This window comes from Panthera uncia, chromosome B4, assembly GCF_023721935.1.
Source record: "Panthera uncia isolate 11264 chromosome B4, Puncia_PCG_1.0, whole genome shotgun sequence".
Classification (NCBI taxonomy): Eukaryota; Metazoa; Chordata; class Mammalia; order Carnivora; family Felidae; genus Panthera; species Panthera uncia.
In genome coordinates, this window is record NC_064809.1 from 131,987,482 (window position 1) to 131,999,419 (window position 11,938).

Genomic DNA, 11,938 nt, shown 5'->3' on the forward strand with positions numbered 1-11,938 from the left:
CAGTGGGCAGGAAGGAGGGCAGCAGGCCAGGCTGAGGATGTAGCAGAGCTGAGGGAGGTGTTCCGCAGAGCAGATGCCCCCCATGTGCCCCGGGGTGCCCAGCACCGAGCCCCGTGGAAACCCAGGCATCTGGAGGGTAAGAACGGCCCTCCGCTTGTCCATATGGCACTTGACTGCTAGGCACCCACTGTGTGAGACAAACCACAGTCACAAAAGTAAGAGGTGGCCATAAGGACCACAGAGGGACACGGAGAAGGAGGATAGGGAGGTTGGGGTCGTGGAGGGGGTGGGGAGCTTGTATTCTAAAAGGGAGGTCAGGAAAGACCTCATGGCCAACGTGCCATCTGAGCAGGGTGCCAGGGAGGGAGGGAGCAGCCCCCATGGACAGCTGCAGAAAGGACACTCCAGAACAGAGGGCACGGCCGACAGCGAGACCCCGTGGTGAGGGAATGCCTGGTGTTTGGGAACAGCAAGGAAGCCAGTGTGACAGGAGAGAGGGGGAGACCATGAGGGCAGAGCTCGTGGAGGCTCTGTCGGGGGCTCTGACGTCAACTCTGAGTGAGGCAGGAAACTTGGGAGGTTGGTGGCACTTGTGAGAACGTGCTCCCCAGACCTCCAGGCCCAGGGACCAGTACTGACCAGGGGCCCCGGCTGCGGGGCTCTGGAAGCCATCATCATGGGTACACGGAGGCCACGGAGGCCCTGGGGCCTCCTCCCAGCCGGTGGCCAAGCACAGTGGGGGTGCCCGCACAGCCTCCTACCCTGGCAAAGGACCTCCTCTCACGCGCGTGTGCACTCCCACCGGCCTTGCAGAGCCTTCCCTAGACCGTGCGGCCTCGGGACTTCCTCTCTGCCGTCCTTCCCACTTTCCTCACTCAGGACCAGCTCTGCATTGGTCTGATGGCTTGCCCAGCCTTCCCCATTTTCTCCCACAGGTGGTTTCCTTACTAAGACCATTTCAGGTTCGCCCCAGCTCTGTGGCTGCTTCTCTGACTCCCCAAGGGCCCCGAGCAGAGCGAATGTGATCTGTGCTTGAGCAAGATCGCTCTGGCTGCTGCCCAAGGACAAGGATAACAATAGGCCAGCTGATCAGAAACCAACTGCAAGGCAGCAGACAAGAAAGGGTGGTGGGGGGCGGGGATTCCGGACATGCTATGAAACGCGACGCGCTGACAGATCAAATGTGAGCCGTGACAGAAACAAGGGAAGGACGACTTCCAGGGCTCAGCCTGGACAACTGGAAGGCTGGAGCAGTCCGTCCCTACAACGAAGACCATGAGTCGAGGCACCTCAGTGGGTAAAGACCTGGAGGCTGGTCTGAGAGAGAAGCCGGTGACTCGGATGGAGGGACTCTGGTGTTCAGAGGAGGTGTCTGGGCTGGACGTAGAAACGTGAGAGTTGTCAGAATATAGATGGTGTCAAACCTTAAGGTTGAGTGAGATCACCCAGGGGTTGAAGATGGGGAAGAAGATCGAAGAGAAAGGGTCCCAGGACTGGACTCTGATGTTGAGAAGTCAGGGTTCCACGAGGAACCAGTGAAAGAAGCTAAGGAGGCCCCGGCAGTGAGTCTGAGGAGGGGGCATCACGAGGGTGTAGAATGTTCTGGAAGCAAGGAAAGAAAGTGTGTCAAGGAGGGAAGAGAGTTTGGTAGATGCTGCTGATTCATTAAGGAAGATGAGGACCAGGATTTAATCCAATGACATTTGGATGTAACAAAGTGGAGGCTGATGGTGACCTTGAGGAGGAAGATTTTGATGAATACTTGGGCAGGAAGCCCTCCTGAGGGGGGTCAGAAAAGGAGAGAGAGGAACTGAAGACAGAGAGTTTTGACATTTCTGTTACGAGTCGTGGAGAAAGGGCAGGGTCACTGGAGAGGGACGTGGGCTCGATGTAAGAAATCCAGGATGGAAGAAACCATAGCACGTTTGCAAGCTGTAAATGCAATATTCTCCTGTTAAACCCTACTTTACAGATTAGGGAACCAAGACTCAGAAAGTTTAACAGAACCTATGAGCAAAAGAAGTAGGCTTCGAACCCCAGTCTGCCTGACCCAGTCCAAATCCATGCCCCTGAATAGATTACTTTTAAAAAAACAAATTGGAGTGGTACAGCTTTTTTTTTTCCTCATGCCACAATATATCATGAGTATTTTCCCACATGAATAAAAAGGAAGACTTGACATAATTAAAAGGAGAAATATACAAATATACAAAGAGATGGACAGATTTAACTCACTTCTCTTAACATCTGATAGACCAAAAACAAAAACTGATAAGGAAATGGAATATTTTATACAGCACGATCAACAGACTTGACCCAATTAACACACGTAGAACACCTAGTCAGCCGTGCACAATGCAAGTTCTTTGCCAGTGCACACAATACAGGCTGAGCCATAAAGTAAGTTTCGAGAGACTTCAAAGGATTAAAATCATACAGACTATATTCCCTGATCACAGTGGAATTGGCAAGAAATAAAAAATGGAACAATGACTAGAAAGTAATTAAACATTTGAAAATGAAGCAAAATACTTTTAAACAACCCATGGGGTAAGGAAGAAATCCCAACAGAAAATTTAAACTGAAAGATAATAAAAATATGACACATCAAAATTTGGGGGATACAGCTAAAGCCATAATTAAAGGGAAGTTCATAGCTTTTAGTGCATAGATTAGAAAAGAAGAAAGATTGGGATACCTGGGTGGCCCAGTCGGTTGAGTGTCCGACTTCCACTCAGGTCATGATCTCACGGTTCGTGAGTTCGAGCCCTGCATCACAGAGCCTGCTTTGGATCCTCTGTCCCCGCCCCCCACCTCTCTGCCCCTCCCCTGCTCACTCTCTCTCTCTCTCTCTCTCTCTCTCTCTCAAAAATAAACATTAAAAAAACCAGAATTAATGAATTCAACAAGGTCACTCTATATAAAGTCAATATGCAAAAGCCAATCATATTTCTACATACTTACGATAGACAATTAGGAAATAAAATTGAAATGGGGCTAGCACCTGTATCTGAAATCCCTAACGTGAGACTCAATGACATAACAGGTGTAGAATCCTACCACAGTGCCTGGCACATAGTAGGCACTCAACAAACGCTCCTGAAGTCATCACCCCTGTCGTTAAAGTCATGCCTACCTGCCCAGCTGGTAGGGACCGGCCTCATGGACTCCCAAAGTCTGTGGCCTCCCTTCACGTCTCCTTTCTTGTCCCGAAATCTCTTGAAACCACCCCTTAACCCCGCGGGGCCGTTGGGCTTCTTTCGCACACCCTGGAGAAGTCTGCCTGAGCCTCGGAGAAATCTAAACACGGGCAGGAAAAAGATGTTCCGTGCAGAAGTGAGTCTCTTCCATTAAAACCACGCTGGTAGAAGGATATTTATTCATGTGGAAAGATGTTCATGAGATACTGCAACACGAACAAAAATAGCTGTACTACTCCAATAAAAAAAAAAAGTACGTGTGAGTGTGTATATGGGTCTCTTTGTATGTATTTATAGAAAAAAGACTGGAAGGTATAGAAGTCGATGTTACTAGTATTTATCCTGGAAGAAAATAGGCTTAGGATGATGGTTATTTTCTTCATAGACATACATACATATATAAGAGAGAGAGAGAGAGAGAGACAGAGAGAGAGAGAGAGAAAGATCGTGTGTGTGTCTGTGTGTGTGTGTGTGTGTGTGTGTGGAGAGAGAGAGAAATGTTTTTATTCAAAAGCTGACACCAGCATCCCTCACAGGGAAAATACCCTGAGTCGTCAAGAGAGCAGAGGGGACATGGGGAAGTCTGGGACCACGTGGGAAAGTGGCTGGTGGAAATTCCCCGGAGTGGAGGGCTGGCCGTGTTCTGTTCCATTTGGAGCTGTTGGTGCTGGAGGGACATTGCCTTTGCCCCATCCCCATCTGTCCCCATCCTCAGGAAGTAGGGCCATACTCTGAGTGCCCTCTGTGTGGCCCCGCGTCTCCTGCGTGTCCGGGTGGTGGGAACAGACCAGCGACAGCAGGTTCCGGCAGAAACGTGCAGGGACAGCCCTCAAACACGCCCCTGGGGAGCCCGCAGGTCCCCGGCAGGGCTTGGTACCTCCAGGTGTGGAGCCGAGATCCTGACCTGGCAGCTGTCGGTCTCATGGTGCCGAGAGCCCAGCTGACACTGGGTGGCATTTATTCACTTCCCCTACAGTGAGCATACGCTGCTTGTGGAACTAAACTAGACGTAGCTGAAAAGGCACGGTTGTCACCTTCCCGGCCGCTGGGCAGAGAGGGGCTGCGTGGGGACCGTGGGGACCGGTGGGCGGGCTCACTCACACCCCGCGGGAGCGCCAGGCTGAGCCTCCCCCAGGTAGATACGAAGACAGGTACAGCGACAGGAAATGCTTATGACACGACATCCCAGCTCATCCCAGCTCGTGTCTCTGCTTGATTTTAAGGAGAAGCAATGCCTGCGTGTGGGGGAAGGGAGGTGTGAAAAACTGAAAAGCGTTGATGTGTTAAGGGCTTGCGATGGCGCCTGACCTTTCCCTCTTTCTGCTGTTTGCTGTGATGCTGTTCGTGCAATAAAAACAGGAAAGAGCTGCTGAGCCGGTCAACGTCACTCATTCCTCCCCACCTCGTGCCCCGGCTGGCCCTTGTCCCAGAAGCGGAGGGGCGTGCCAGGGAGCGGGGCCCGGGGCCACCTCACAGCTCCCTGCCCGCCAGGGGCCAGGGGCCACACGCTTGCTCATCTTCACAGAAATCCCGCCAGGTTAGAATTCTTGTCCCCAGTTTGCGGGCTGGGAACTGGAGGCTCAGAGGTCACGCAGCCGGTGCATGGCTGAGCCGGCCCCGGCCCCTGTGCCAGGCCTGAGAGAGGCAGAGGGAGCCCAGGCCCCAAGACTCACTGTGTAGATGGATTCGGCCACAGGCTGCTCCTGGCCGTGGGCGGTGCCGGGGTCCAGGTGCTTCGGGGGAGCCCGCATCTGTCCCTGCGAGGAAAGGAGTCGGGCGTCAGGGCGGGGGATGGGCAGCTCCCACCGCGCAGACCCCCCCCCCCCCCCCCGGGGAGGAAAAATAGCAGATTGTCACCAGGCCGCTCAGAAATTGATCACTCAGCACCTCCTCCCACCCACCTTCCCCCAGGAAACGGGGCAAATGCCTCCAAGACCCACGTCCAGCCACCCATCTGCCTGCGCTTACGGAGTGGTCAAGACCCCCACGGGGTCAGCCAGTGCCCGGCTCAGGGGAGACAGGCAGTGCAGGACACGGTGACAGGGCCCCTGGCTACGGAGCTGACTGCTGTGGGTGGTCCGATGTCCGGTGCCACTCTGCCCCTCATTGGCCCTGTGGCCTCCTTCATGCCACTTCCCCCCTCCGGGCCTCACTTTCTCCAGCAAGAACCCTCCTTCGCGAGATTGTTGCAGAGAGGCGGGGAGGTGGCCAGGGCACGAGTACTTGGCACTCAGTCCTCGGCCAACCAACACACGCCCGTCAGCCACCTCCTGTTGGCCGGGTGGTCCAAAGAGGCGGACGCCGTCCCCGCGTTCCTGGAACCGAGGACCCCGTGGGGAGACGGACGATGAACTCCCAGTTTTGCCAAAGCAGGGTTCATGCGCTGACCGACAGGACAGAGAGCCTCCGGTGCACTCTGGGGGGGGGGGGGGGCATACCCCTCACCTGGCAGAAAGGGGGTTTTAACCCTGAACGCTGAGGAACTACGTCGGGCAAGAGAGGGAGGGGAGGCAGGCAGAGAGAACGGCATGTGCCAAGGCCCTGAGGTCTCGAGGAACTTCAAGAGAGTCAACGTGGCCAGAGAGAGGCGAACCTGCCGCAACGACCAGGGCTGAGCTAACAGTGTGGTCTCGGTGGAAAGCGTCTGAGCGCTTCCAACGGGAGGACGGCCCTCCTCGTGGCAGGCACCACACCGCCACCAATGGAGCCACGGCGGCCTCGTCTCGGGGCAGGGGCTGATGAAAAATCCTGGCCGCCTGCCCGTCCCCAGCCCGTTTACTCGGATTAGCTCTCCAGAGCTCCTCAACTGTCAGGCAGAAGCCGGCGCCACCCCGGTCGCAGCCTAATCATTGCCCAGGAGAGGAAGTCTCACCGGATGCCCCCGCCCTACCTCATGTGCTTCTCAACACACCGGCAAGACAGGTTTTCACGTCACCTCCGTTCCCCACGTGAGGACGGGGAGGCTCAGAAAGGGCAGGCGACCCGCCTGAGCGACCCCCCCCCCCCCCGGAGCCGGAAGGGGCAGAGGTAGGATTTGAACCCGGGTCCGTGTGATTCACCAAGATGGCCGACCTGAGAGTATCAGTTTTCGCCTCTCTGTTTTGTCCGAACGCGCAGGTCTCGTGGGCGGTTAGATAGGCCTTGGCACCCGCGTGGCACTTCACAGCTTACAAAACAGCCCTGAGACTTGCTCTCATTTGATTCTTTTTACTGCCTGTGGAAGTAGACCCTACAGAGGGGGAAACTGAGGCATGTCTAGCTAGTCAATGACCGCCTTTGCACGGAACCTAGACGTCCTGTTCCAAATCTAGTGTCCCTCCCCTGCACCATCTGTCACAGAGGCCATGGCTCACCTCAAGACAGCCGGGGCCTGGTGCCTCTCCCCTCGCTGACCCTGCCAAGGCTGGTGGGTGCGAGCTCATGGGCAGGGGCTCTTCTGGGCCCTGGGGGGGGAGGGGGGGAGGGGCAAGACCCAAACCTGTCCTCGCGGTGCTTCTCCTGAGACCAGTGGGGCCACCAGGCAGGTAAGTACCATTGTGGGGGTGTGGGAGGGAGCCCCGAGACTGCCAGGGGGCCGGGGCAGACTTCGGAGGGCTTGCCCTGTCTCCTGAGGATGGGAGAAGAGTCTGAGAAAGTGTCACAGGCCACGGGGACAACGCATGGAATAGCATGAGGGCAGGAATATCACGTGTCAGGGACACGCTCGAGGATGGACTGTCTGATGGAAAATAGCCGATGGAAGTGAAAGATGAAGGCAGCAGAGGAGCAGGAGGCTGGCGAGGGCGTTGCCACACGAGGCGGGGTCCACAGTGTCTTCCCTCGGAGGGCAGGGAAGCCACCAGATTTGGTGACATTTGCATTTTCTAAGGCTTCTCCACTCCCGCCGGTTTGGGTGGGCTGCAAGTGGCGAGGGGCGGTAAGGGGAAGAGGCAAGAGATCTCCAGGAGTGGGGGGGGGGGGGGGGTCCTGGGCTGTGGCGCAGAGGGGGTGCCCCCCGAAAAATCAGATGAGTGCATTTTGTTTCGGGGCTGGGGATGCTCCGCCCCTTGGAGCCAGCCTTGCCCTACCCAGGTGCCTTGTTCCCTGCCATCAACATGTGCCCTTCCAGTTGGGCTTTTCAAATGAATACACCAATCCGTGTGGCCGCCAGCAGCTCAGGAAACCTGTAGAGCCCCAGCTTCCCCCTCTGTGAAATGGGAACAATCCCGTCGCCTTGCCTACCTCACAGCCTGGCCGTCTTCGACTCATCTTCCAGGTCTCAGTGCTCACTTACTCAGCCACTCCTCCCACAAGCACTGAGCATGTGTCAGGCTCCCCCTGGCAAGGGGGAGACGAAGTCCCTGCCCTCTAGGGCTTAAGTTACGGTGGCGGAAACAGTGGCAAACACAAAGCACGGGTGTGGGGAGCAGGGCCGGAGGGGACAAGAGTGGAAGGAGGGAGACCGGTGAGGGGTGACGGCAGCCCCAGGCTGGGGGGCGGGGCAGGGGAGAAGGGGCTGGATCGCAGACAGATTGTGGGCAGGGCTTGCTGTGGGGGAGGGGGAGGAGCCCAGCACAGCTCTAAGGCTTTGGGCTGAGCATCTGGGGACATGGTGCCATTTGCAGAGACAGGGCAGATCTGGATGCTAAAGAGTGATGTCAGGTGCGGACGCCTGTGGGCCTCACACAGCGGGCCTGGTCTGGAGCTCGGGGAGGAGCCTGGGCAGCGTCAGGGGTGAGGAACATCACTTCAGGAGCAAAGCCATCACCAGGGAGTGTAGACCGAGCAGGGAGAGCACAGAAGAGGGGGTCTGAGACGTGCAATGTTTAGATATGTGTGACCAGCCCAGGGCTGCCCGGGGGTCCTGGAACCTGGGGAAGAAGCCTGTGGCGGAGGAGGGAGACCTGCTGTGTCACATGCCCTCCAGGGCTGAGGACCGATCAGCCTACTCCCGGGGAAGCCAGCCTTCATCCCCAAGCCGGGTGGGAGCCCTCCAGCCTGCTCTCGTGGCAGGAAATCATCGGCCTTTTCTGGGCCAGTGGCTCCTGGCTTCGATTCATTTCTCCACAGCTGCCTGTGCTCCTGGGGTCCTCTGTGCCTCCCCCTCCCTTCTCCTCTTGCCTCTTGGCCCCCATGGCCGACTGCCTGGCCTGGTCACGGGCTGGGAGGGCCCCCTGCATGCTCGGTTCCTGCATTCGGTTCAAACCATGCTGGCCTGCGAGGGGACGGGCCACTGGCGGCCATCCAACTCTGGAGCGGCATCCACGGGGTCTGCATCCCAAATTTGGATCCAGTTCCAGGGAGCTCTGGGGACACAACACGAAGGCAGCAGGAACTTGTGGCCTTCCGAGTTCTCTCTCCTTCAAGGCCGGGTCTTGCACCAGCCCTTCCTTCCATACGTGCACGGAGGGAAGACAGGACGTGTCTAAGCACTTCGTTCCCCTGGGGGTCAGGCACCCAGCTGGTGCCTCGCAGACGCTGTCTTTTCCACCCTGGCCAGGTGAGGGGGAAAATCTATCCTTCTCCCGATTTCTGGAGGAGGAAACCAAGGCTCAGAGAGGGCTATGGCTCGAAGCGAGGGCAGGGACTGCATCTGTCTTGCTTTCCACTGTGTCTGGCACTCAGCCCAGTGCCTGGCATATACTAGATATTCGAGAGCTATTCCTGGAAGGAGGCAGGGAAGGTAGGAGTCATTGAAGCCAGGCAGCGGGGTGAGGGGCTGGGATTGGAAGTCAAACTGGGATCGGCTGAGTTTGACCCCGCCTCCCAAGACTTCCCTGAGCACCTACTCTGTGCCTGGTGCCTCCTTGGCCTTGCGGGACCCTAGACCCACTCATCACAATCCTGTTTTGCAGAACAGCGGCTGAAGCGGAGGCTCAGGGTCAAGGTCTCGCCCTGACCCGGCTCTGCCCTCCACCTGCTGTGCTTTGCGCCCACAGAAGCCGCTTGTGTAGTCACTCACATAAGCCTGGCGTGGGGGTCCACAGACGGAGTGTGGGTCCCTCGCCACCCCCGCCTGAAGCACGGTTTCTGGGTCCACACCCCAGTTCCAGTAGACGTTCGCTGAGGGGCAAGCCAATCAAGAGCCGCCCTGCCCGTTGCCGTCATGGGAAGAGCAGAAGTGGTGCAGGATGAGAGCCAAGCTGGACACACAGTAGGTGCTCAGCACGTGTTGGTTGAGGGAGGGAGGGAGAGTGGGCCCAGTGGCGGGTGGGTCCCTGTCCTAATCCTGGGATTCCCGCGAGGCCCAGAGAAGCGTTTCCTGCCATCTTCTGCCTTCACTGCTCAGCTGTCCCTGTGGCCAGGCCAGGGGCAGGGGGTGGGGGGTGGAGGGCAAGGGCCCACGGAGCCGGCATGGCCCTCTCGGACCTCATGGCAGAGTCCGCACCTGGCCAGAGCAGAGTGGACCCCTTCTGCAGCTTGTCGGCAGGATGAGCCAAATTAGGAACAGGCCATGCCAAGGCCACAGCCCCCATCTGTGGCGTCCCAAAGCAGATCACAGGACAGGAGAGGAACTGGAGGGGCAGCTGAGGTTGTCACCAGGCTCTGGCCCACAGCTGGTGGGAGAGGCAGCCTCTGGAAGTTAGTGGCAGATAAAGTGGCCGCATCCACCTTTTTTGAGACCTTGGACCTTTGAGACCTTTTCTGGAAGAGCGATTATGTCTCCAGCCTTGAAACGAGGTGGGAAACGGAGGCCCGGGTTCAAGTCCCAGGCCTGCCATCTCTCCCCCCACCTCCCTGCACTCAGGCCACGCGACCCACGTGGGTCTCCCTGCAGCTCCTGCCTCAGAGCAGCCACGCCTGCTGTTCCCCTGCGGGACACACTCTTCCTGATGTCTGCCTGTCCCCCATCCTTCCGGGTGTGCTGTGGGGAGGTCCTCCCTGGCTATTGCTTAAAATAGCAAGCTCTCTCGTTCCACACTCACCACCCTCTTTGCTTTGCTATATTTTCCCCCAACACTGATCGCACCCGTTATGCTACTTATTTGTGTATTTGTTTATAGTCTGTCTCCCCTCAGCTGGAATCAAATTCGACGAAGGCAGGGATTTCCTGGGGATGAATTTTAGTCATTGCTGTAGCCCCAGGGCCTAAACAGGACCCGGAATTTAGTAGGTGCTCAATAAATAAGTGTTGAATGAATGAACGCATGAATTCCCATCTCAGGGTTCCGGGCGGGGGCGGGGTGCTTCCCTGGGTGTAGATAGGGACCGGCACTTTGGGTGCAGCTGCTGAAACTTTCTTGACCCAAGGAGCCCACATGGCTGTGCGAGAGCCCTCGCCCCACACTCAGGGCCTCAGCTGACTGAGATGTTCCCCAGGCTCGGCCCCCAAGGCAAGGAGCAGAGAAGCTCTTGGTCCCTAGAGGAGGGAACAGTGGCCTGAGCTGCTCTGATTAAAGCCTTCAAGGAGCCAGGACAGAGGGTCCAAACCGCAGCCCGGGGCCCTGATGGCCATCTTTGCACCCCAGAGCTGCACAGAACCTGGCACCCACTGGGTAACGCATTATTCTTTCACCCAGCATTTACCGAGCACCCACCACGCCTGGGCACCCGCGGAGCCACGGAAACAAGCTTGCCCTGGTGTCTGTCTTCATGGCACCTGCTGCCTGGCAGGGAGGGCGGGCAGGCGTAGAACGAGAAACCACAGGGCTGGGTGACAAGGACCGCAACAAGACCCCTGTGGGGAGGCAACCCCAGCAGGAGTCGGCCAGGCGTGGAGCTGGACAAAACCGCTCAATCCATCTGCCCTCCAGCCCTAATGGCCACGTGCTTTCTGCACCACCAGGGGAAAGTCACCCCCCTCTCTGGGTCTCACTTCCCAGGGCTGCACGGTGGGGAGACACCTCCCTCACAGAGTGACGGTGGGACACAGATGAGAGCAAATGCTTCTTCCTTCCTTCTGGGGAGCTGGGGACCCAGAAAACCCAGGACAGGGGCTCCTGATCTGGGGAGCTAGAAATGTTGGCATGTGGGCTTGAGGGTTCCACCAGATACCCAGAAGGGCCCATGACCTGGAAAAGGCTGAAGAGCCCTGGTTTGGAGCAACGAGATCGAAAGGCAAGGAAGGGGTCCCTAGTGCAAGAGGCCAAGGCCCACTGGGACACCGCGCCCCTGAAGCCGCAGGGAACGGGGTGGGGAAACAGCGCCGCTGGGTGGGTGCGTCCCCTACCTTCTTCCAGAGGAGCAGAGCTGTGACCAAGATGCTCAGGAGGGTCAGGAGGCCCGTGAAGCAAAAGAGCAGAAGCTTCTGGGCGCCCTGTGGGGGCTCTTGGTACCCTGTGTCTAGGAGGAGGGCAGGGAAGCAGAGGGTTAGTTCCCCGAGAAAGGCTGGGCACACCCCACCCGGCCAACCCCCGGGCCCCCAATTCCTATGTTCTCCTTTACCCAGGACTCCACTCACAACGCTCCCTGCCGAGGGACCCCCCCCCCCCCCAAGCCCCCACCTCTACCAAGGTCCTTGCTTTTGGCTAAGCCCCTGTGTTTGCCGCCTTGATTCTGGTTAAGGGCAAGGACCACGTCTTTGCTTCTCAAGTGCCCCTGTCTCGGGGTGAACTGGTGCCACCGATTGCCGCTTGTGGGACCCTGGGTGAGTCATGCCATCTCCCAGGGCCTCCTGTTTGCCGCAGGTGAGACGGGGCTCACGCGGGCAGGTGCGGTGAGGGTGAGGGGCCGGGTTTGTCCTGGGCCTAGCCGGTGGCTGGCCTGCACCAGGGGTAGGTGAAGGGCACTGTCCATCCTTTTATCCTTCCCTCCCACCC

General features: G+C 57.7%; 1 protein-coding gene across 2 annotated transcripts in view; it reads right to left on the reverse strand.

Moving 5' to 3' along the window:
- The window catches only part of NFAM1 (NFAT activating protein with ITAM motif 1), a 36,537-nt gene that overhangs the window by 10,559 nt on the left and 14,040 nt on the right, over positions 1-11,938 (reverse strand). For both annotated transcript variants that reach the window (XM_049627595.1, XM_049627596.1), the window contains 2 exons: positions 11,350-11,462; positions 4,874-4,957 (listed from right to left, as the gene is read on the reverse strand). In XM_049627595.1, the coding sequence (XP_049483552.1) occupies positions 4,874-4,957; positions 11,350-11,462 (197 nt within the window). The remainder of the gene's footprint in view (positions 1-4,873; positions 4,958-11,349; positions 11,463-11,938) is intronic.